Here is a 26542-nt window from a genome sequence, read left to right as displayed (position 1 = left end):
AAAAGGCTGTCATGAACTGCAGGCTACCAGCTGGGAGCAGATAGAGTAATCCCAGCAGAGGGCTGGCCCCAAACTACACAGGCATTCTTTTAAGTCTTCAAGACCATAGGAAAGTTGTTTTTCCCCTACCATTGTCATCATTATTCATGATGATGTTTTCCACCCTAGTTTAAAATGTTGGTCTAGTAAATCTACCTTACAATACTTTTCTGTTTGAAATATAAGCAAATATAAGCAAATATCACGTAGTCAGAGATATTTCAGCTATTTCATTCAACTGCCTGAAGATTCCCAAAATAAATTCCAGAGAACTGGATCTGGATCTGCTGTAAGAAATCTCTGTCATTTGATTGTAAAGGTATATTGGGCCCAACATGCAGATAATCCCAGGAACAATTTGTAACCCATGTCTTCCTTGTAATCAACACTCGTGATAAATGAAATCCAGAGGCTGTGTTACTTGTAAGAGAATAGCAGCAGAATGTCATTTGTTAGAAAAGGAGCCCAAGTGACCCCTGTCCGGTACAAGCACAGGCAAACACAGTGACAGACAGAGCCTGGCAGACCCGTGCATGCATAGCCGTGGTGATGTGCACTGTGCCACCAAGGTCATGTTATCAACATGCTTAGACACATGCATGGCTGGCCAGCAGCATTTGTTAGCATGTTACACATGCTGGACAAGATTCAACCTGCATTATTGCGGAGAAAAACCAAAATATTTAATCCCTGGTTGTCATTCTATACTGATCATTTTAATGATATATGTAGGGGTCTAGCTTACTTTGTATTCTTATGTGTAATTACCCATATAAAAAACCACCACTCATTAGTGTTCTGTTCCACTGACTTAATTATACTCCTTAATTAAATCTTGACTAACTGGGGGTCACTGCAGTGTCAGTGGGATTTGTCACTGTTTGTCAGCAGGTGTCTGGTCACATCTATTTCTGGTTTCCCTGTTGCTGTATGCTGTTTAAGAGTGTGGTCTTTTCTAAATGCAAAGCACAATTATGCATTACTTGTGGTTTGTGCCTTAAAGAAACACAAGTGAATCCATTCTGTGATACAAGCACTCTCCCAGTCTTTACATACAGGAGGTGGGGAATGCAGCAAGTATAAACCTTTTCAAAACACAATTCATTACCTCACTGATGCTCATTTTCAAAGGCTTGTTCTTCCTGCAATCAAGTCTTATTAATTTATCAGGTAATCTTGTGTTCAACAGGCATAAAAATATATTGCAAATACTAGTCCAGAGATACTACTCCTTTTCCCTATCTCCTCAACATGAAATGAATTTGAAACATGACCAGCAAGAACGAGCTAAATCAATATTACATGCATAACAAATACTACATGGCATGTGCTGCTACTGCTGCGCTGCTCGGAGTCAGAAGACCGAGGCTCCCGATTCACTGTTCCCTGAATAATTCAGTGGGAGTTCTGCATGTGCAATAAGGGCATAATAGTGCCATTTCTGTCTGTTTCAAATTTACATGTTTTGGGTTTGTTATTTCAGAAAGTTACTTAGGGGAAATATAATTCCCATGTTTACGCATATAATAGGCACCTAATGTTCATCTGAATAATTGATTAGTCAAGTCAGGCTTTCATAATTAGCTATTGGCTTTCCAGTATAAGCCCACAAAGCACTTGTCAATCTACAGACATTTTTAATTTATTAATATATATGTTATCAAAAGAGCTGCAGTACTTACCTAGAAAGCATTATTTATTCTGTCGAGGCTGAGGAAGCATTTAGATTCTAGACATGTATCTTGAATCTATTGTAACTTTCCCAGAAGATTTTTTTTCTGTTCTGAAAGTTTTCAGAAATGTTCTCTGCCTATAAGCTCTTGCTTACAGTGGAAATTGGAGCATTTGGGGGCTTTTTTAATATCCATTCCTGTGTTACAAAGAAGTTAGTGACACATCTTACTGACTATAAAATAATGTGTATAACAAGCATCTAAATAGGTGCCACTAACATATATCCCTAATGCAGCCACAGATTCTGTGACCAGACAGATGCATCTGTTGATAGCACATGGGTGACAGTGATACTGCAATTACAAGTTGTAAAGTTGTATGCTAAATTGCAGAATTGTAACACAAATTGATTTCTCATGAACTTCATGACCTTGTTTGAACTCTACCACTATTCCAGTTTTCCTTCCTTGTCTTTCTGACCAGTTTTCAATGTGGTTGTTTTTAAAGGGAAAAGACATCCACCTTACTCCAGAAGGACATTGTGAGTCCACTGGTATGAAATTCATAAACCAAAGCATTTGATTGTGAAATCCAGAATGAAAATTTTTCTTTTCTTACTATTAGTATGTTAAAACAATCGGACTGGAAATTCTGTGGTTTGTTTTATTGGGAAACGAACTTAGGTTTCCATTGGGAGGCAGCATTTACTTCTAGCACTTGTTGAGTGTGAGGCACTGAATTTTAAAAGGATAGTGTTATTATTATTTCTGGAAAAGGTATTTTAGTTCTGTATATGCTTTAAGTTTACTTACCCGTGGCCTTGCTCAGGAGAATCACCCTCATTTCAGTGAAAATATACAAACACCAGCTTCCCATCAGTGAGGAAAGGACAAGAGCTTTCCTGAATAAAAGTCCTACTGAGACATGTACTGTTGGATGTGTATTAGGTTCCTTGCTTTATAAGTGGAAAGATAAAAATATAATATCAGGATTTTAAACCCCTTCTAGATATAAAACACTTCTATTATAGAATAGCTTTTTAGTTTGTTTAGAAAGGACATGTAAAAAGCACACTTCAGTGGCAGGAAGATGTGTGCCTATTCTGGTGGTAAGAGTTATTTAACTGTGGTTCACCACTATGAGTTATGTGGTTTCACAGAAAAGTTCTTGCACAATACTGCAGCATCTTGTGTACCACACATGTTCTGCATACTCTCAGTTTCTATTGGAAGGCAGGAAAAGTGCTAGAATCATTCTCCTGAAGTTTGGTAATAAACCTTCAATTGAAAAAATGCAAATGTATTTCTAAGGATGTCATTATAAAGTCCCTCTTCCCCAGTATATCCTGTACTAATATCACCTTCTGTTATCTATTCTTATATCCATTCCAAAAGAATCAAAAATTAAATGCTAGTTTGCAAAGATCACAAAATCTCGATAGGATTCAGAACCAAGTTTGCAACTGCTGTTAAAGTTTTCTGTATGTCATTTGTACAGTGTCAACATCTCAATCAGGGTTATACCAATATAAGGATTTTCTACTGGGATATCTTTAACCATTTTCTACCTGAAAAGTAATTTATAGTAGTTCATAATTTAGACTGGTGTGCTAATTAAGGATTTGAGCTGCGCGAGCATTGAAATGTTCACATTCTCGCTATTAAAGCACTGAGTTCTCACTGGTTTCCCTATCTGTTACCCTGAGTTCAGAAACATTCCCAGTGGTATTGCATTGCTTGGTTCTTCATTTAGACTTTGAAAGAGCATTGTTTTCAGTAAGTGTTTTACAACTGGAAATAGATGTGTCTGCTAAAGAGATTCATATTTGCATCATTAGACAGGTGTTCTGATCACAAGGCGGAAGAGAGACCATATACATAAACAATGAATTAAAATCCTGAATAGGATTGCTAGGGCTGTTTTTCTAGGTTACAGCTAAATGAGGGCCATTATGTGGGCTTTCAGATAAACTCACAGAGCTCTTATCTGTATAAACCTGATAGATCTGCCATTATTCTCAGTGACTAACAGAAGTTATATCATTTAGTTTCATTAAAAATGCATTAATCCTTTTTTAGTAACCTTTTCCTAATTCATTGATTCAATTATACAATGAACAATAAAAATGTTCGGTATAATAAAAATACCGTATTAAAAGTGTGTTATATACATAAATGTTTCATTGCAATGAAATTGTTCAGAGTTTAAAAATATTAACAATATTAATATCATGCTCTGAGACAGAAAAGTGTACTTTTTTGTCAGCATCTCTGAAATAACATATGAAAAGAATGAGTCTTTAAAATGAAATGCCCAGAATGGTTGCTTATGGTATTATATGTGGTCATTTCATGTGCAGAGTTCCTGTAGAGTTGATGATGTTTACCAGCACAGGTTGACTGAGGGACAGCAGAGCTTTATAGCGTGTGTGCACAAATTGCTCGTAAATTCTGTGAACCAGACTCCTCTGATCAGATCAATTCTCCCCAAAGTCACTGCCCTCTGGCCTAACTGAAAGCAGACTGACTCCCAGGGCTGAACCTTGAGTTAATGCAAGTATTGGGAACATTCTGCTTGGTGAAGGAACACTCAGTGCATGGCAGCACTCGGAGCAACTTCCACAGCAGTGGCAGCTCCTGCCATCCCACTTACACCAGTTAAATAATTCAGACCACCAGGACTCCAGTCCAGCTCTCAGTCTGGCAGTTCAGCCAAGACTTGAAGTGATTTTGACACAGCTGGTACTTCTTATCATTTTGTATTCGGTTTCATTTATGAATTTCTGTGGCAGGAGAGCACACTCTCTCTCAGTGGCTGTGTTAAACTGTTCTCTCCAACACCGACAGCCCGGCACAGCTGAGCAGGTGCCCGTGTGAGACAGTCAGTGCTGCTGGCTGCTGTGAAAAGCTGGCGTGATTTCTGCAAGCATTCCAAAACTAGAGGAGCAGAAAGCACTTCATATTTTCATTAGTCATCCCTTTACAGATTTACTTTTAATTCTTTCAGCAAAGCAGATTATTAAAAGCAATGACCTGAGGTCTTCATTCAGATCTCAGACTTGCAATCCTGTGTAATGTGTGCCGCAGGGCAGAGGTCGCACTGACGAGTCTGTTAATGTAGTCACTCTAGGATAAGATCAATCTCCATACTTCACCATATTGATCTAATAGCTCATTGGCACTTCCCTCTTTGAATTGATTAGCTCATGTGTGAAAAGAGATTGATGGGTTTGTGACCCTGAGGAGTCTGTCAGGGGCACACCCATGGCAGGGGAAGTGCATGTTTTCACTGCTTCATTTGGGTGCCTCATTATCTGGGTGCCTCATGGGGAATAAGGGTCATAACATTGTTTTATGAATTATTTACAACAAAATATCACATTTTTCCTTCATTTGCTGCTCTGCCTGTACTGAAACCATTCTAAGCAGAACTGGAAAAAATACACATGAATGGCCAAATGTACCAAATATTTGTGCAAAGGGAACTATGACATATAAGTGACCTTAAAAAGCAATTTTACTAATATAAAGTAATCATAATAGATATGAGGGTAGGAATAGACTTCATGGGTCACCTAGTCCATTCCCCTTATGCAATGACAGAATATTGATGATATCTAGAAATTAATTACATTTTAATTGCATATTCTGGATAAGTACTTACAGTGAATCTAGTTCAGACATCTCAGAGAACTTCATATGAACATTTCACTGTAGAGAGAGGCAGTCTGAATGCAACATGTGAGCTACAAACTAAACTATGCACATTCTTCACTTGCTAAAAGTAACCAAAAAAACCCCCACGTTCAGCTCCATTTATCAAATAGTCATATAATTGCAAAATGCATATATTTGATACAGTATACTGGATTTTGGTGCAGTGTGTGCTCATGCAAGAGGAAACATAAAAGGACCTGTCTCATGAAGCTGAATTTAGAAGTTGTCTTATATTTGGGTGTACTTAAAAAATGTGTGCATTATTAAAAACTTTACAGATACAAAGCAACAAAAATAAAACTGGCTCCTCAAAGCCTTTTGTTGAAACCCAGTCATTTTTGTATTTCTGTCTGCATATGAATTGTAGTATCAGTCTTGAAGACATTCATAATGTAAGGATTTCTTGTGCACCATCCAAGCTCAGGATGCTGAATAATGCCACAGCTATTGATGTTTCATGGTTACATAGGATGTCAGGTTATATGATTATACCACAGCGCAAAAATTACTGAGCAAAACATTCTCGTGGTGTTGTTAAGATGATGGTCATATTTATGTAGGGAGACAGTGAGTTTCACTAATAATATCTTGTGTTATATAACTGAACATTCTGGGTTGGTTTTGTAGACTGGCAGTTTTGATTGAAAGACTGATAATTCTATTTACAGAGAAGTGTCCATGTATGCTCCATGCAGGCAAGCAACCCTTTCCTGCTATTTGATTTATGGTAACATAAACAGATACTGCCTAAAGACAGTAATAGTCAGTGCCTTCCCTAAAGACCTTATACTCTAAAAGAAACAGACCCTCAGGCAGATTAGCCAGAGAATTCAGTACATTACCTGTCAGTGATACAATGCTGAATATTTGTATAATCTTGTATTCATTTATACTTTTAAATCATTCAAGCTATTCTACGTACCAGGAAAATGGCCCTGATACAGATTTAAGCAGCCATATTTTAAAAAGTTCTAATACAACTCAGAATAACTTACTAGAGGCTGAGTCATCATGCACTCTACTTTTGTAAAACCAGGATAACCGTGGGATTAAACAACAAAACTTCTTACATTTGGGTCTTATAGTAATCTTTTTGTCATGTCAAATCTTCAGTAATAAAATTAATATTAAACCTAATTACAAACCAAAGTAACTGGTTCTTAGACCTGAATTAATAGTAGATTGGCAGATACTTGCATATAAGCAATGCAAAAAATGATTTTTTGAAGAAAATGTTGTCATTTTACTGCAAGCTGTTGCCCATTGACCAAGCCTCTCCCAGTCTGATTGAAAATTAGCTCCTGCAGTTGGGGTGTGTGGTGCACTCATGGGTGAACAGGAAGTAATTAGAGCAGCCTGATTTTGTTGTTCATCATCCGTGTTGTCATTCAGAAACAAGTTAAGAAAAACCCAATAAATTAGATGTACATACTCTCTCCATTTTTTCAAAACACACAGCTAATCTTCTATTGCATGCAGACATGTAGGAGCCCAATTTGGAGACTCACAATTTGGATACATGAGCTCAGCTGTGACAGAAAGTCAGAGGCTGACTGATTTGTGTCACAGTCTACTGTCATTTTTGCCTATAAGGTTCCTACTCATTCTGTGTTCTGTATTGCAAAAGTTCCTCTCATCAACATACAAAACAACCCAAATAAAACCAGTATCTCCAAAGATATCTTTAAAAGTTATTATTAATCCTAATTGCAAAGCTAATGACAATATGGGGCCTGAGCAGAGTTGTGACAATCTTATTTTAATGATACTTCAGAGATTTCCAAATTAGACTACAGGAAACAGGAAGTAGGAATAAATGAAACAAAGCCAAATGAAAGGATGAATGGGAAAAAAACATTTTAATACACACTTGCCTATTCCTTAAACATTCATTCAATCAGGACTTCCTGTGATTTTTAATAACATGGTTCTGTCTGTTCTTCCACACTTGGCTCTGTTGGGAAAGGAGGTAATATTTTGCAGATGATATTCCTAGTTGAAAGGATTTAGCTAGATGGTAGTAGCTGCACACTGAGAGCCTCCTGCAATGTTTTTAAGATAAAAAAATAAGTAGTAAGTGTTTCACAAGTGTACCTTGTTGGATCATGCATCACTACACCTGCACAACCTTCTTATATAACTTCGGCTTCCGTTGGTGGTGTTTTTAAGCATTTTTTTTCTATCAAGTCAGATGGATACTGGTTTAATATACGTCAACACCCGTTCATAAGGCTGATTTTTCTTTCATTTTCTCTGTTAACATTGGGTCTTCTTATTTAATCTCTGCCCCAGTGACTTACTGCAGCCCTCAGGGTGTAAGACAACATTTCTGTATTTTTTCTTCATCAGTACACCATCTCCTTTCACATCTTGACTGAAGATACTGTTTCTCATGATTTCTTACTGCTTTTGCTGTGGCTTTTTTTAGCTGTTCTACTACAAATCTGAGGAAAACACAGTGGAATACATTTGTATGGCAAGTATAGTGTTCCACAGTAACACCAGCCTCTATTTTCAAAGTGTATTACAGGTGACTCTGTGTCCAGGCCTCAGTCTGGAGGCTTTACATCCTTCTATTTCCCTGACTCAAGTATGGGCAGAAGGAAATACTTGCCTTTCCATAGCTGGATGTCTGTCGAAGGTTTTAAGATGACTATGAAAAGTAAAATATAAACCAATATATTTTAATTCCTGAAAAATACTGCAGTTCCATGCAATCAAAAGATAAAAACATTTAAAATAATTTTAAAAAACCCTACTGATATGCTGAAAACTACAAATGGTGTGAAATATTTAATGTATTGGATTCTTTGTGGGGTTTGTCAGTGCCCAACCCTGACTGTCACTAATACTCACCTGGAAAATTATTCTTCTCTCATTTACAGTGCTCTAACATTAAAGCAGCTTCTTTTTAGTAATGGCTTCAGAAGATTATTTGCATATTCCCATTGGTGTAATCGTGAATACAGTCCCACGCTGTGTACACAAACCAACATTTGTAGGTGTCACCTGTTAAAAGGGAGTAAGATTATTCTTCAGTTATGACTTGCCATTTCCCATACTCCACACCCATTTAACAGCTGTACTGGAAATAAACACTAACCTTGTTAAACAGAAGAGTAACCCCATAGTGGAATTTTAAAAAGAGCTGATTTAAGAAACTCTCATTAAAAACTCATGAAAAAAACAGTGTTCTGGGGCATGCAGCACTTGAAAGAATGGGACACTAAGTGTCGAGAAATTACCCTGCTTGCCTGTTACCATATGAAAGATTGCTTTCTGAAATTTGCATGTCTTTTGTCAAGTTAAAACTATTTTCCATATGATGCCTGCTTGATTGAGTTTTAATAGAGTATTTATTTTGTCAAAAATAACTTTTGTTTGTACCAGATCTTTGTCTGTAATATTAATAATCTACCCCATATGTTGCGATTTGTTGTTGAAAAATGAAGTCATAATTTATCCAATTAATCACCAAACAGGAAAGGAACATTATACAGAAATTATAAATTAGATATAGAACATTATATAGACATCAGAAATCCTTTCAGATAATGCTAAAATATATGTGCTTTGGAGAAGACAATGGAGACTTTAATCACAGGCTGCTCAACAATAGAGTGAAATTGCTGATTGAATATATTAAGAATAAATTCACCAGCAGTACCATAAAGTTTACTGGGCTCAGTCTTGTCTTCTGATTCCCTGAGAGACATCATTGTGCAGCCTAAAAAGCAGATCAGACCTGCAAGGCTAACAGTTAATCAGGTGGGACTAATTCAGATTTTATTGCAAGTCAAAGGACTGATATTAACACAAGTTAAGAGATAAGAATACGGTCCAACACAAGTTTGTTGGCATCAGAAAAATACAGCTGTACTTCCAGAGAAATTCAAGGGATCAGCACAGCTCTAGTAACAAAATTGCTACATAAATTACTTAGCTTTATCTAATTCTTTTAAAAATCTAGACCCAACTGTGCATATGCTACTAAAATCTGTAGAAATATTCACAGGAGTAGGACTTTGAAGGTAAAGTCTATGGGTCCAGTGCTATAGAAGGTACCTCCTTCACTCTGTGAAACAGATGGTAAGAATAATTAATTTTCCCTTTTCCTTATCTTTCTTTTCACTTTGAGAGGCAAGAAACACTGCATTGTAAGCAAAATTTTCAGTTGGGACTAAAAAGAAAGACTTATCTTATTTTCAGTTAAATAAAATAAAAAACACAAACCTACAACCACCCAAAAAAGAACCTAAGAAAAACACATTTATAATTCATCAGAAATAATGCTGACTGTGAAATACCAAGTCATTTTCATGCAGTTTGCACGGAGATATATGTGAGGAAAAAGAGAAGAAATAGGAGTGCTATATGTTGCATTTGATGCCCTATATAATAGATTTATATACACAGAAAGTTTATTGTAACAGCCCTTTCATCTGATGTTTGTAGAAACAAGATTGGTCATTTACCATCTCCTTAATAGATGGGAGTACTTTCTAAATGGAGTCCAAAGATCCATAAGAGAGAGCTTACTATTTAGTAGGATCACCATCTGCTGCCTGCCCCTTCTCCTTCAGCAATCTGAGGCCCCCAGACTCAGGCACCTTGTGTTCTGCTCCTGCAAGAAAACAGGATGAGTGTGAGCTGATGCTCAAGGCTGCTTTGTTAAAGTATTTTGATCTCTGAAAGATCAGCACCAAAACTGGGAAATGGCTGGGCAGTGCTGCTTTGATCCCCTTTCCCAGTGATCTCACAGGGAGCTGTCCAGGGATATGCGAGTGGAGAAGTTGTGGCAAAGCCATTGCTCTCCCTGCCTGCATTTCCTAAGTAGGAAGCACCGCACGCCTTTTGGAGCATGGGCACCACACATGCACCCCTCCACAGTCTGGAAGGGCATAAAAGTGTGGGACTTTTCTAATGTTGCTTTGTGCCATAAATTCCTTGTCTATGTCCTTTAAAAAATTCCAAAGTAGTTTGATATTCCAAATACTAATGGTTCCATAAGCAGCAAGTTAATGAAGCATTTTAGTCCTTCTCTCTTCCTCTTTCTCAGTTCCCTGCTGTTGAATAAAGGATGAGCACATTAACCTTTCTTTCAGCATGGTATTCAGCAGTTACTTTATGTGGACACTGATTCACACAAAGCATATAGGAACTTAGTATCTTGGATAGAAAAACTTCCTGTTGAAATATTCTGGCTCTGACTAGTGGATTTGGAAGTTACTAAAGAAAGAGCTACACATACACACAGAGGGACATTCCAAGTACAACTGTACCTGTGTAACAGCCTCTGTACAGGTGGTAAAGGAGCAGGAAAAGGCACACACTAAAGTATTTCTGTATTTATTTTCATTTCTAAATCAAGACAAATGTAAAGTGCTAGCAAACTGAGATAGATTTATACTCTCTTCATGCGAGAGCTAGATGGAAACAGGACAGTCATGTAACCAAACACAGACTTGTAAGGATCTCTCCCAGCCTTCACACAGCAATTTTTACAACACACAGGTTTCTTGTAAAGAGCTGGAACAATCATAGTTAATATTAAATCATTTCTTCTTGAACTTTGTAGCATTTTATTACTGAGGTTATAGGTAGTAATCACATTTTATTAGGGCATTCACTGATTCTGAAAGTTATGTGCATTCACTTCTAAAACCACATTGGCTGTTACGTGCTGCTTTTTGACAGCAGCCTTGCACAGGAGGTTTCCCACTGTTAGCAGCAACCCATCTGGAGAGTCCAAATCCTTCCCTATGTATATAATGATTTGGAAACCATGCATGGTTAAAAAATAGTCTCTGGAGTGCACTTGTCTTATAAAACTTTGATTTGCACCACTATAGCATAAGGAAATGGAGTAACAACTCAAACTGTATGTCTGCAATGACTTGTGAGTGATCTCCTAACTGCATTTGAAAGAAAGTTCAACCATTCCTTGAACCTATGTGCTTCAGGCTGAACAGTTCAGACAGATGTTTAATCACTTCATATTCACTAGGAAATAGCTATTCAATGGCCGTAGAATTTAAAAGTGGCACTATGAGATGAATGCTTCATGTTATTCCATATTTGCATTCCCTCTTAGAAGCATAAGTAAAAATAATTCAGCTGAATCCAGCACAGTTTTATCACATAAATTTCAATTATTGTGGTTTTTTTTAATCATTAGATACCCTTTTAAACTTTTAGTAGCAGAAAAGCCCAAAGCTACCATGGCAAGCTGATGTAAATGAACAGAGATGAAAAAGGGTTCTCCAGCATCTGAGAAAAGATGTAAACTGGGTAAAAGGTGAGCACAGTGTTTAACTGAACCTGCCGCAATAATTATAAGGAAAATATTTAACTAAGAACAACACAAAAAACCCATGACCCTGAAATTTTTAACAGGTAATTCATCAAGTGTCAGGCTCAAAATACCTCGTCAGTAGAAAAATTGTAATAAATCTGCAGTTGTTGGTTACAGTGCGAAATATTGTGAAACACTTTCCTAAAAGAAAGACTCAGTGTGGTTTTGATAAGATTAAGGTGAATTTCAGCAAAGCATACACATTATTCTTCATTTTACTGTTTGGCAATTTCAGTGTTGTTCTTCAGAGAAAACAAAAGTTTATAATGATTAACGTTCTATGCTGTGGGAAGCATACACTCTACAACAATACTACTCTTGTGTCACACTAACCTTCCTCATCTATAACATCAGCACAAATAGTTTTTCAGATGAGTAACCAGCATTTCTGAGATAAGTCCTCCCTTTAACTATAATTGATAAGGTGTGATTGTGTATTTCAATGTCAATAGAGGCCTCAGTGAGACTTACATCTACTGAATCCCACATCAAAAGCTCAGAGCCCAGCTGAGGGGAGGCCAGGGTTTAGCAGGCAGATGTGACACTCCCATTCCTATCTTCTTCTCCTGCCAAGAAATAGTTTGTCAACACAGTGCTCAGGGTTAGACCTTTCCTCTTCAAATTGAGAATCCATTTCCTCTGCTCCTGGAAATACTCTATGTGTCTTGCATTATATTGGCAAGATAAATTATGCAAACTAATAGATGCATCTAAATGAATTCTCATGTATGTTTGTTTTCCAATCCTTGTTAGTGGAAAACTCAGAAAAACATTGCTTAAAGTCACCTTATAATTGCAGCGGGCAGTCTAGGAACTCAGACACACCACCAGAGAATTCTGTGTTCAAACCTGTATTCAGACACTTGACAGAATCAAGTTCACTGTGCAGATGAACAATACCACACCTGTGCTGTTGTCAACTACCATTCTCTGCTTCTCTAACAAATAGGACTTGCTCCTTCTCTGCCCCAGCAGCATCACTTGCAGTCACACAAACCCTTTAACTCTGCATCTCGTCCTCCTCACCTCTGAGGTTTTACCCAATATCTAGCTCCTCTCTGTCTTCTCCCACCACCTTCTCTCCTCCTTTAAAACAGCCTCCCAAGCACTCCCATTGCTTCCCTTGCCACTTAAGAGCAGTTTCACATGTGTGATATTTTACTTATTTCATGCCATCCTGCCTGCTGGAAATTATCTACTTCTTTTGAGTCACACACCTTTCATTACTTTCTTCCACATCTTTCTTCAAAAGCCATTTCTTCAGCAATAATTTCCAGTTATGCTGCCCCACTGGTGTGTCTTCATCTGAATGCCACTGGCCAGAGAGGGCCTAAATTTAACCATCTCGGCACAGTATTCACTCACACTTTTGCTTGAGGCTCAATAGCTGTCAAATGGGCATCTCATTTGACAGCTTGCTTAGGTAAGACCCAGGTGTCATTATGCTCATGTCAGTCTTCTGTTACAGGAGCAGCAGATCTGGGGAATGAGGCTTAAGTTTTATTTATAAGCATTGCTGGTAGTTAGGACAACAGGAGTTTTTTTCTTGTTGGTGTTAAAACATTGATAATACTCTTAAAGATGTCTACAAACTGAAAAAGACCATCAAAATTTTGCCAGCAGTAAAAGCTTGTTTTAATTCGTTGTAGACCACAAATGAAAATGATGTTCATTATGTCAAGACCCAGACTGGACTTAAGTATCTTGGTGACAGAATCTTACCTTTTCTCCTGCTTACACTGCTAATGGCTGTACTTACAAACGTCATAAACTTTACCAGCTCGTTCTAACATAAGAAGTGGTGCATTGATGGTTTTGTTCAATGTGATTTACATGCTTTTCCTCATCTGTATGTCTTTCAGAAATAGGCTGGAACTGGTCTTACCTTTTAGTAACACACAATTCTCATTAAAGTCAAGTTTCTTTCTTCCTAGTGCAAACTGGGAGGTATCTGCTTCCCCACCACCTTTCTTTAAATGGCAAAAGCAGCTGGATCTTATAGTCTTCTGCAGGCAACACGGTGCTTGGGATGTGTATAGAGCTGGTTATGCTATCCATTTTATGGGCTTTCACTGGTTAAATTATAGTGAATACAGAGTTTTGTGAACCACTAGCAGATGTTCACTGTGCTGGTTTTTTTAGTCTTGTAAAACAGCAGGAACAGACTATGTGCAAAACAATTTTTTGTGATTTTGCCATCTCTCACTGTTCTCACAGCACTGACTCAGTAATGATAGGATAAAGCTTGGGAGGTAAGCTTTGATTGTGGACTAGCTGCTGTTGGGATCTTCAAAAAGCCAGACCTGTAAAGTGTGGTTTGTTTTCAAAAGCCTGTGGCTGAGACAGCTGGCTTACACTGGAAATATATAGTCATTTATAGTACAGACAAGTACCTCTTATTCAGGTGTTAGGTGTTATGACATGGAAGTTGAAGGTTTAAACTCTCTCGAAATTTGTTTTCTTCGGATGTAAGCTGTGATATCTTTGTGTGAAATGGTAATTTGGATTACATTATCATATTAGCATGATGTCTTTAATTTTTGGGATTTTTATCAACCCCTTTTTTCTTCACAGGAGAAAATGATGAAAGAATAGCTTCGCGTAAATAGCAAGAGTAACAGAATCTGTACATTTCAAATATCTTTTTTCAAATAATTAATTTAAACCTAGCCCAAGTGTATCAATGTGGTGATTTACTGTCCTCTCTTGAGCCAACAAATCACTTGGATGAAATAGTTTTGTAGTCAAATACATGTTGTGGGCAGAGGAAGAGATTTTTAATACCAAATCAACCTTGCTCTGTATCTGTGTGGGAAAACATGAACTGCACACAGCCTCTTGTGCCTTTGAAAGGTGAAGGGAAGTTAAGACAAATGGAAGAAGAAAAGATTTCAATGTTTCAGATGTTAAAGTCTGAGCTATGTGGCAACTGGAAAGAGGGAGACAATAGTAGGTAACTTTCACAGGTGACATTGCAAAAAATCTATTAGTAAGAAGTGTTATTTCCTTCTCAAGTACATTACTAGAAATTAAGCCTGAAAGAATAAAGTTCTAAAATTCATTAGGTCATATTTGATAAAACTTGAAAACATCTACTACATTATCTAATTCAGCACGTGTAGGATTACCCCTTGTAGTGTGATTTCCTGTGTATGACAAAATCCAGTTCTAAAGCAATTGAAACTAGATTCATAGCATTTCTAGCATTTTAATCTGTTCAGCAATTGCTATCTGTGCAGGTTCTTAGACTCCTTTCAATTACATAGGTGCTATTACCATTCTGAATTGTAGCAAGGCTAATGTATGCACCTCTCAACTCTTTCAGGGCACCCATTTAATGTCAAAGATTTTGATTTTAAAAATAAGTCAGGAAGTTCAGTACAAATAGTTTCAGAGGATATTGATGCTTACCACGACTTAATTTCATAGTTTACCTTCCACTGATTTGTCATTTTTTCTTCCCATTTCCATGGAAATCCTAATTTTTTTTTTCAGTCTTTAAGTGAAGAAGATGGAATGCAATCCAGTTCCATTTGGAGTCAGTTTAGGGATAAATTTCATTGTCCTCTAAGACATAGATTCCAAATAACTTCAGAAAATCTTAATATGGGTTCTTTGTGCTGAGTGCCCAGTATGTTCCTTCTGTTCCCAAATCCACTCAGGGATTTGTCTCACTGCTCAGCACTGACTTGTGCATTGCCCTTTCTTGCCCTACCAGTGACACCCAAAGCTGCTCAGCTTCTGTTCATTAGCAAGTGTTCTCTTTTTATAGCACCACAGACATTTTTAGAGAGTTTTTAAAGTTCTCTTCACTTTTTAATTTGCAAGGGACCTGTCTCTGACTTGGGCCTGTTGAAGAAATAATGCTTATGAATCTGCAGATTCCTTATTTCCAGAAGCTAAGGTTCCAAGATGGGGAATAGGAGAAAGTTCACATCAGCATTGTTTCCTGCCTTCTTGTTTGGTAAAAAATAAAATCCCCATTGCCATAAATATGCAGTTATTTAGCAATATATGCAATTATACCATATGCCATAGTTCTGCTTTCCTAGAATCTAACCAAGAATAAATATTCTATTCATTTTACAAGTAAAGGCTACAGCAGTGTTCTGTTACTCAACTGCAAACAGCAGTTTTGGGCATGAATAATTCTGGACAGCATGTTCTGATGTCAGCCAGCTGTGTGAAGGAGGACTGCCTCCCTAGTGTGGTGTCAATACTCTCAGAGTGATGTCACCAATGTTTGTGTTTCCTTTACAGGTTGATGACCAAATGAAGTTGCTTCAGAACTGCTGGAGCGAGCTCTTAATTCTAGATCACATTTACCGGCAAGTGGTACACGGGAAAGAAGGCTCCATCCTTCTGGTTACTGGGCAACAAGTGAGTATGTGGTCTGAGAGAAATACTCATGGCTTGTTTCTATAAGCATTTTCAAAATACCAGAGTTTAACTAGGTCAGAAGCATACTGTGTTCTCAGAGATCCTCCATAAGTACTGTAGGTAAAATCACTTGTGCATTCTGTTTCTAGTCTGCTGATTACAGGTAGACCTAAAAAAGCAGATATAATCATAAGCACTTTGCTTTTCAAACACTTCAGTAATTGAAAAATACCAGATGAGAAATGTTTCTCAAGAAGTAGTATTTACTCGGAACTAAAATGGTTTCTGACAACACTCCCAAACCTAATGATTTAGGGTTTAAGCAAATATAGCTTTTCTTCCCTTCAGAATTGTGATTCATTGAAAAGAGGCACTGGCAGGATCAGAAATCAAGAGTGCTGCTTACTACCTCAGAAATACCTTGCTTTTAGAGACATATGCACATGTGTGAGAAACTGGGCAGCTGAGACATCTAATCACAGGAAAATTATTCTGTACACAGGCTATAAAAGCAGGTACAGTCTCAGAAACTGTCTCAGGGTATGCACCCTTCAGTTTCTGCACAGCTATCCAGGGGTAATTTTCTTCATGTGTCAGATACATGGATCTCCCAAAATGCAAGAGCTATAATGTAGTAAATATTAGGAAAACTGTGAGAAAACACAAAAGAAATAGAAAGTTTTGTCTCCACTATGCTTTACAAAGTGCAATGATCTTGACAGCAAAACAAGTACCTTATTCCTAAGATTGTTATTCTGCTTTTAACAGAAAAAAAAAAAAAAAAAAAAGAGTATCAAAGCAAAGTGTGCCTGTACATTATGCTTCTGACTTGAAGTGAAAACAAATGATGGTTTTTTTTGTATTTAAGTAGCTGCAAACTGAACTGCCTCAATTTATACACACGTGGGAAAGAGCTCCTTTTCCTGTGCTGCACCATATGTCTGCATGTTGTGGAATCTGCTTACAGCTTTACCTATAATTTTTAAGCTGCAGCCATTTCTTAACACTAAGAACAAATGGTTGTAAGAATCAGAAGGTTGTAAGAATCAGAAGGACTCTGATTCTTCTGTTTGCATTTATGATTAAGAGGTCGACAGTAGAAGGGAAAAATTATTGACTTGTTCAAGAAAGGAATTGGGAAAACTCAAATTCTAGCTATGGAACTGACTCCCACACTTCATGGGAAGTCATTAACCTATCTCAGACATCATTGTACTCCCTAATTTTATTAGCAAAAGTTAGTTTAGTTGCATTACTCTTGATTTATATTGGTGTCATTGAGAAAATTACTTATTCCCTTTCCATTTCATGCTCTGCAAGACAGAGAATTTCACTGGAAATTATAATTATTTCATTTACCATAGGATGCTTGTTTATAAAGCCATAAGTATATTGACAGGTTTCTGTTCCTGAGAGAACTGCTAAATTAGTGTCTCTTTTGTTATGTGATTAGCACTGTTTTAAAGGCACTGAGTGCCTAAGTCCCACTGAAATCATTAGAGGCATCTAACTAACCTTAAATTCTAGCCATTGTCCCCATTTTCTCACAGTAATAATTTTTACCTCATTAGCCACTTTTATCTTTTCTTGAAAATAAAAACCCCAGCTGTACATGATCTCAAGGCAAAGCAGAGTGTTTCTTCACTGTTGGACAACAGGTAGCAGGATGCTTATTAAAAGTACTGCTTGCAAAACAGCAGCTGGACTGGGAAGCTGTGCATTTCCAAACAGTCTCCAACAAGATTAAAATCTGGCTATATTAGAATGATTGCATTCATTTTTGCCTATGTTTGTAAACTAGTTTTAATACATCCTTCTTTAAATCAAATTTCCCCTTCCTATGCCAGAGTTTGTCATTCTGGAGTTGGTGCAAGCACCCTCAGAGTGTCCCATCACCTTCTTTATTTTCCTAATTTCACTTAGGCTAAGAGCAGGAGCAATATCACTATAACAGCAACAAGAACTCTACAGTCAGTCCTTTACCCCATTTCACAAGTCCTAAGAGCTGCAGAACGTACTCCCATGGATGTATCACAGATTCTCTGAGAAACAGGGAGACACTAGACCTGAATTACAGTGTCTGGCTGCTGTTTCTGAAACCTGCCCATAATGCCCCTGTTTTGTCCCAATTTCACTCAGCTCTGGCGCCACTGGATCCTCAGTGAAAAGCCAGATTGCTTCCACGAGCAGGCACCTGCCCCTGCTGAACTGTGCATGGCACACATTTCACACAAAGGCTGCTGGTAGTCGAGGTGTTGCAGCAGTGGCCAGTGCTGCATGAGTTGTATGCAATTTCTGCATCAAAAGCATTTACTTTAAACCAGAATCTTTTAAAATTCTTTTAATGGGGAAAATTCATTCCTTGAAGAAACTCCTTTATTTAGATGGACAAGGCTGGGTGAGCTAAGTAGAAGTTTTAAAATATCTAGAACTGCCAGAGCTACAAAACTTAAAATCACAGGATAATCCAGGGTGGAAGGAATTTTAAGGAGTAACCAGTCCAATCCCCTCTCAAACCAGGTTTCTTGGGGCTTTGTCCAGTTGGACTTTGAAAACATCCAAGGATGGAAACTGCAAAACATCCGTGTGCAGCCAGCATGACTGCCAGACAATCTCCATGGGGAGAAAATTTTTCTTTACTTCTATGAACTTTTTTTTTTCCCCAGTTGACACCCAGTGCTCATCACTCTCCTCCTCCTTGAGCCCTGATGCCATGCATAGAGCCCAGGAGATGTTGTTGGGAAAGACTGAGTCAAAGGTGGAACTGAGAACCTCAGCCTGGTCTGTGCTTGCTGCCACAAAACCACCATCTGAATCCAGCTGCAGTCCCACATTTTCCTGGTTTATCCCAGACTCGCAATTTGACACTCCTTGCACCCTTTTTTAACATTATCACTCCATGGCAATGGACATGGATGTGGATAGTACTTGTACATTACCTATCCTGAGCCATTCCTGGCTTCAGCTGCTGTGCACTGCTTTTGCACATCCCACCTCAGTAGTGAGTTACTTTTTTAGACAAGTTGATCCAATACAACTGTCTCTTTTCCTAACTGTCAACATGGACCATTGACTCAGACTGTTGCACTCTTAGACACAACATCTGTTCAAATATATTTATGAAAGGACAGTTACAACTGTGTCTGTATCCTCTGTAAAAACTGTAAAATAATTCTAAGTAGCCACACTTCTAGACCTGGGGCATTATGTCTTTGCTAGTGCACCATTCCTGCATACTTTCTGATTACTGTCCTGATCCTTTCTGTTCCCACAGAACAGACAGGGAAAAACCCTGCCACCATTTCATAAAAATTAGTTGATTAAGGTCTGGAAAGCACTCTGACACTTCTGATGAAAAGTGCTGTAGATGTTTTTATTTCTGCTACCAACAAAGCACTATGAGCAAAATTACAGTCAATCACCTGGCTTTCAAAGATAATAACTTTAAACTGAGGACCTGAGCTAGATTGCCAACTTTATTACCTGAGAGATCAAGCTTATTGTCACAAGTTAGCAAATTTAAGACCTGAGAAGCCTCACTCCTTGCTTTCCTTAATATATCCCTCCATAAAAGCTACTCATAAACACAGTCCTTTTTACAAATCACCATCAAGGTGGAAGCTGTAAGGGGGGAACTTGCCATCACTTAATTAGAGCATGCCTGCTCTCTCCACTTACACTGCACAGCCTCTGCTCCTCAGACACAAAAGTCAAACTTTACCCAGGTCCCCAGGGTGGTACCACTGTCAGTTCTGTACTAGGCATCTAAAATGGGCTACTAGTTAGAACACTTGATAATTTTCAAACACACTGGCTCAAAACCCATTACTTTAGGGCACTCCTATCACATTTGCATATATCTGCATTTCCTTTAAGCCACTGGCTTATAGGTTTTACTCAGTGTCAATCCACTGTTCCCACTTTGACAAGGAAAAAGTGCAGTCAGCAACAAACTAGTAAGCTTTGGCCCTTGTATGAAAAGAGACTGTGTTTTATTTTTTTGTTATTTATTTGGGGTTTCATAAATGAAGCCCTTTTGTGTGTATGTGTTTCAAGAAAGCACTTTTTTCAGATCATTACAATTCCTCAGCAGTTCCTCAGAAACAAGTTCCTCCCTGTGCTGCACACTTCATTTTCTGCACTAAGTACTGCCCCTCAGCAGTAGCAATTACCATTTCAAAAGGAAATAAAGTAGCACAAATGTATTTTACAACTCTCAAAATTTCATAATAGAAAACAGCTAAGGAGTGATTTGCAATGTGGTGTTTAATTGTAAATCATTGCCAATATGCTCTCCACATGCTGAGTTTTGTAGGCTTGCCATGTGGCATGTAATTTTAACAGACCATTTCTAATTATAGAATTTTAATTCCTCCAACCTGAGCACTTTCCTCTTGTATCTTCTACAAGCAATACACTGCCAGCTTCCAAGACCCAGCACATATAAGGTAGATGCTAGAGCTCTGCACAGAATGCTGTTGTTTGGCACTTTCCTGCCACAGTCAATGCACAACAAGTGAATTGAAACCTCACCCGCTCCTTTTGTTCATACCTACACTCCACTCATTGTTGCCAAATATTCCCTCTGCTGAGCTTGGCCAAAGCCTTTCCAGTTAAAAAGGTCATCCAAAAATGTGTCTAAATCTCAGATTTTTTTGAGATTGTTGAAACTATTGATTTAGTTGAAGTCATCACACAAATGCATCTTTACACCTGGATTTTATTCTAAAGCATAGCACTAGAGAAAGAGCATGAGATCTTGATGGTGTTGTGAAGATCACTCTTGCAGAAGTTTTACTGAAGTACAAAAATGCAAAAGTGTAAAAGTGCTAAAGAGGAGTGACTGCAAAGGACATCCACAAGTCATTGGTATAGAAAGCTCCTGGATATCTAGTGGAAACTTATTACTTCTTATATTTTTGGAAATTAGTATCTTTTTCCCATTAGATTTGTGTTGTAGTCAGTGAGGTTTCATAGTTGTAGTGGGCACAAAAGAGGTATTGGCATTTGAGGGCCAAATCTGTAAGTCCATACATCAGCAAACAAACAAAGGATTTGATTCAAGGTGGGTACAAATGAGGTCAAGCAATCATTATTTCACTATTCAGTATAGTATTTGCTTTTTTGCACAGTTCTACTCTAGTGGCTTCTACCACTAGAGTAAGGTTGTGCTAGTTGTTAAAAGGGTTTCATGCCTTATAAAGATACTATGCTGGCTGCTCCTTGGGGATGAACTAGATGTGCTCAGTTAAACTGGGTAAAACACATCAAAATTCAGTTTTAACCATGAAGTGCCCTGAATTCAGGTTTGTCCAAATATTTATTACATATTTTGAGCCTTTCAAGTAGTTATGGAACATCAACAATCAGATCCCAATTCACATGTGCTTTGCTGTGTTGCCATGAAACCATCATAGATAGCACTATGCTTTTAAGTCTAAAATCCCAGTTCCAGCAAAAGCTCACAGAGAGAGCACCTGACATAAATCCATGCACACCAGAACTCTTCCATTTCCCATACACTAAGTCTGTTGTCTTCATGGGAAACACATTTATTTTGTATTTTGTAATGGCTCCCATAAAGAAAACAAGTTTTTTGCCTGGAGTCTGGCAGGATTTCTTCAAGTCTGTTAGTCCTCCAAACCAGTCCCATGCTAGAGAACTAATCTGTCAGCATAAACTCATGTAAAATCCCATAGCTGATTTTAAGCTTGCCCAGCATGAAAGACAAGTTGTTCAGAAACTCAGTTTGAAGCAAGCACCACTTGATAGTGATGGGACCCAAAGTGAGCACATCCAGCCTTTGCCAGGAAAGGATTTATAACAACAGAGCAGGAATTTGTTTAAAATAAGAGGGTCTTAAGGGGGAATGAACTTACATGGTTCAAAGTTCCTGAAGAAGCAGTTTGAGTTTGCACAGACTTTTGAGATGCTACCCAGACATTCACAAAAATTTTTTCAGTGATTCTCTGTCTTCTGATGAACTTTATTGAATATCAAACTCTTCAGTGATTTCATTCATCTCATCCCAATATAAAAAAGAAAAAAAAGACACAAAAGTACATTATAACACTTGGGTAAAGAAACGAATTCTATTGTACTCTGCAGTACTTTGGAGTGTTACTATTTGCATATTATAGTTAATTATCAAGCAGCATAATATCATCCTAGGGGAAAGGGCCACTGGCAACTTAATTCATTATCTTTTATTATTGTGTCTCACATTAAAATGACAAGCATCTTATGCTGCATAAGTCAACACAATTTTAATTAATATATCCAAACCTGATAACCAGCAGATACAAGCATATCTGTGGGTTTGTCCATTCTGAAACCTCCTCATTTTTTGTACATAGGCACCTCTTCAAAATGTTTTCCATATTTATTTGCTTAGAAATGTAACAGAAATGCTGTTTAATGAAAGAATTATATGAAAAGCTCAAAATGAGTTTAATAACCACTGCACTTTCCACTGAAACCTGTATCTCAGGAAACAGTGGGAAGGTTGCAGTAGTAAAAGAGCTTGTTTGCTATGTACTGAATGCATGCTTCTGAGATGAGACATCCACCCACCGAGCAGGGTCAGGGCTCAGAGACCCAGGGCAGGTCAGTGTGGGCCAGCCCAGGCTTTCAGGGCTGTTTGTAGCCAAGGAAGGGGTGCTGGAGGAGCAGTCCCCCAGCAGCCAGAGGGGCTGGCTAGGGCTGCACCCCATAGAGCAGGAGGAGCAGAATGCTGCCTTTGCTGCACTTGGGGACTCACTGCCTCCGCCTTCAGACCCCAAACTCACAGTAGTCTAATTCACTAAATCCATTATGAAATCATCTTTTATTAGCTTGAACTGCCTTTGTCTGCTAGATTATACTGGATAGAGCCACAGCAGGAGCTTTATTCCTTACTTGTGCAATTCCTATCTGGCTGAAAGGAATGGCATTCAGGGATACTCAGTACCTGGCAATGCCATCAACAAGTAAAATCACTCTAATCATATTCTGTAGACTATTTCAAGCTTTCTGAAGCATTGAAAGGGATGGTGCAGTTCCACATAGTATTTCCCCATGATACCACAGTCATATTCTAGAAATCAAACACTCCTTAATTTTAAAAGAAAAAAGGAACTTAATTCCACCATTAAGTGTTAGATGGTTTTGTGAGCATAGAGAAGAGTTGATACCAGAAGTCATCACCTGATCCCACCAGAAAAATTACTATCTGAACCCAGTAATACCAGGGATTTGTCTTCAAAAATCTTTAATTACCATGAAACTCCATTTGCAAAACAAAAAACCACAGGTGCTCCCTTTATTTTTGGCCTTCAGCCACAGCATTTATTTAGCCCAGGGTACAGGAGGAATTCACACTTCTGTTTCTGCAGCCATAACTTCAGCCCATTGTTTTACTTCCAAATTAGGTTATTTGGAAGCTCTGACAAAGCTGCTGTTTTCAAAAATGCCAGACAACATCCTCAACATCAAAATCAATGTGAAAAGTAATAGTATTAATTGGGATGCAAAAATATTTTAGTCATGGATTTGATTTTACTAGATTAAATCAATACACAATATGAAGTAAAATGTACAATATAAAGTAAATGCTAAGACTTCACTATGAAATTAAGCATTTTGCACAAACATCCAAGCTGTTTTAATCTTTGTCTTTTTAGAGTGCTTTTAATCATGGATTGAAAGGTAAAAGAATTAATACACATTTTAGTATCAATTTCTGCATAAAGGACCAAGAAAGCAGAACCGTGTAGTCTTTAATGTGACCACTTTTTCAGAATAGACATTAACTGAGGCTTTTTCATGCACAGTTGCTTTTGTATAAACTGATTGACACCTTTGGGGGTCGTCTTTCCACTGACTCATAATTTTGCTCACTCTTGAAAAAAGCCTTCTGCACACCTACTATTCTCTAGTTAAAGCTGAAAATTCAACTCATCATATTTACACAATTAAAAAAAAAATCCATTCTGCGTTGTTTTTAATTGCAAATCCTACTCAAGGGACCAATTCTCCTGCTTAGGAGGCAGCCCTGTGCCTTCTACTAGAGAACCAACTGCAGTCAATTATGGTAATGAAATGTCAATAAATATAAAAATTTAATACAGCCTGTTCCTGGTGAGTGGCAGATGAGGACTTGCCTCCCAGACAAATTTGCTGGTGCTGCAAATATTAAATGCACCTGAAAGAGGAGCAGGTTGCCTGAGAGCTCTCCAGTAGAGGGATGCTGGGAGATCCAGGCATCTACTGGGTTTTTCCATTATGCCATAATCGCTGCACTAAGGCCACTGATATTCTTGACATTCAGACATCTTAACTTCTTATTATGAAGAGAGCAGCATATTTTCCCCACAAATTAGAAGCTCAATTAGGGATTTTGAGCTTTCCCCCCACTGTTAACAATTATAAAAGAGAAATTAAGTTATGAAATTTCGTATTTATTTGTGACCAGTTTTTCAGTACAAAGTAGTTGAACCATGCCACTACATTAAACTGATCTTTGAGAAAAATTTATTTGAGTTATGTTACTTTATTTTTTATTATTTATATAAATATATATACATAAAGAAATATGCATAAATGCATCTATAGAAAGAGTGATAAATAAGAGATGAACTGAAAAGTAGTTTTTGAAAGATAGATAGGCTGGGGTTTCCAAAGATCAGATTGTAGTTTTGCCACAGATTTCGTTGGCCCTGAGTAAGCTATTTAATGTCACTACTTCAAGTTTCCCCAGGTGTAAAAGAGAGCAATAAAACCTACCTCGCAGGAGACTTCAGCATAATCCATTGATTTTATTGAAGAATTGAACTCAACTCGAACTGTTCCAACACTCCCAATAACTGCTATTCTTAACCTCCATTCAAAAAGTGTAATCTAATTTTTCTTGTGCAGTTTTCTCCAGCCAGTTTATAGGGAATAATAAGAGTACATATAAATGAAATCTCTTGTTAGTAACTTATTGATTATATTAAGGCCATTACCAGGAAAAGTTAGTTTCTTTTAGTCATCTTTCTATCTTTTCTTGCTGAAATTTTGTCAGGTTAGAAGTATTTCAAGGGGTTTTTTCCCCCTTGTTTTACTGTTGTTGATATTTGAGCAAAATCAATTCAATAGTTTTAAAATAAAACAAATTTAAAAAATCAAACTACATGTTCCTTAACATTTTTTTAACACAGATTTTAAGGGATCAGAAACCTGGAAAAACAAAATTTTGCAGTATTGCTTTGTTTCCTGTGGGGATACCTCTCCATTCTTTACTTAACTACATTTTTTTATTGGAAACGTTAGAGATGGGCTGAGACCACTGATACCATTAAACAAATGACTAACCCAAAGCGAGCACTTACCATTGTGCTTAGTCTTAATTTACAGCCAGACTTCACTTAGATGAAGTACAATTAACAATTTCCCTGTTCTGGAAGCTCCTACAAGAGAAAGGTGTTGGTAATACTAGAGCATTTTGGAAATGTGTCACTGACCCATTTAGGTCTCAGCTGGCCAGGAGTGGCTTCTTTGGGGAGCAAGCAGCACACCAGGCCATTCCCATGGGACAGTGGCACTTGCAGGGGATGTGGAGCCCTCTCATGAAAAGTGGACTGAGCATTGAAGCTGAAGCTGCTGCACAGGCCACCCCAGGTCTGATACAGCAGTTACACCCTGCTCCGCACCAAGCCATTGCCATGTCCTGCAGCCAGCCCTCCCTTCACCTTCCCACCATAGCATTCCCACAGGCTGTGCCCTTCCCCACTGGTCACCATCCTGGGCACACCTTCACAGTGCCAGGGGCAGGCTCCTGATGGAAACATCCCTGCAATGGGACTGGCATCTGCCAGAACAGTTTCAGCAAGCTGGGCTTGGGGAGGTTGCCCAGAGGGTCAAGGATCACCCAAGGATGAGTCAGCAATGGCAGGCCTTAAGTATGCTGTGCTTGTTAAAGTTCCCTTTTTAATAAGTGTATTAACTCCAGCTTTCCATTGGATGTCTGTACACAAGGGAAGCCCCCAGGCAGGTCAGCCTGCCCTGAGAGCAAGGGGCAGCATGGCCAGGGCAGCAGAGCCCAGAGCAGCACGCTTGTGTCCCCAGCAGCAGGGAAGAAGCTCTGTGCACTGCAGTCACTGCTGGGGACACTGCTGCTGCCACACCCCTACTTCCCCTGCAGGGCAGCACTTGCAGAACGAGTTCAAATCACCCAATATAGGACATTTTGTGTAGCTGAGGAGAACAGCAACCACCCACACAATACCTGTTCTCTGTGGAATACACCAGCATTTCTGGGCCTGAAGAGATGTTTCCGCCCCAGTTCTGGACACAGGTCTGTTTCCCATGAATATTGTTGTGTCCCTATGGAGCAATACAGCCAGGGTAGGCACGAAGC

The 26542-nt window shown here is 38.3% G+C and overlaps 1 protein-coding gene and 1 long non-coding RNA gene across 2 annotated transcripts in view; one reads left to right on the top strand and one right to left on the bottom strand.

The window, feature by feature from the left end:
* Positions 1–26542, top strand: part of NR5A2 (nuclear receptor subfamily 5 group A member 2) — a 79064-nt gene that overhangs the window by 24418 nt on the left and 28104 nt on the right. The window contains exon 5 of the mRNA XM_033068132.1: positions 16045–16164. Coding sequence (XP_032924023.1) covers positions 16045–16164 — 120 coding nt within the window. The remainder of the gene's footprint in view (positions 1–16044; positions 16165–26542) is intronic.
* On the bottom strand, positions 8298–22180 carry LOC117000485. The gene is made up of 3 exons (XR_004418788.1): positions 22044–22180; positions 9969–10053; positions 8298–8438 (listed from the first exon to the last, which is right to left on the bottom strand). It is a non-coding gene; the product is annotated as an uncharacterized LOC117000485 (long non-coding RNA).

This window comes from Catharus ustulatus, chromosome 9 (genome assembly GCF_009819885.2).
Source record: "Catharus ustulatus isolate bCatUst1 chromosome 9, bCatUst1.pri.v2, whole genome shotgun sequence".
In the NCBI taxonomy this organism is placed as follows: Eukaryota; Metazoa; Chordata; class Aves; order Passeriformes; family Turdidae; genus Catharus; species Catharus ustulatus.
This window is presented reverse-complemented; position numbering and strand designations above follow the sequence as displayed.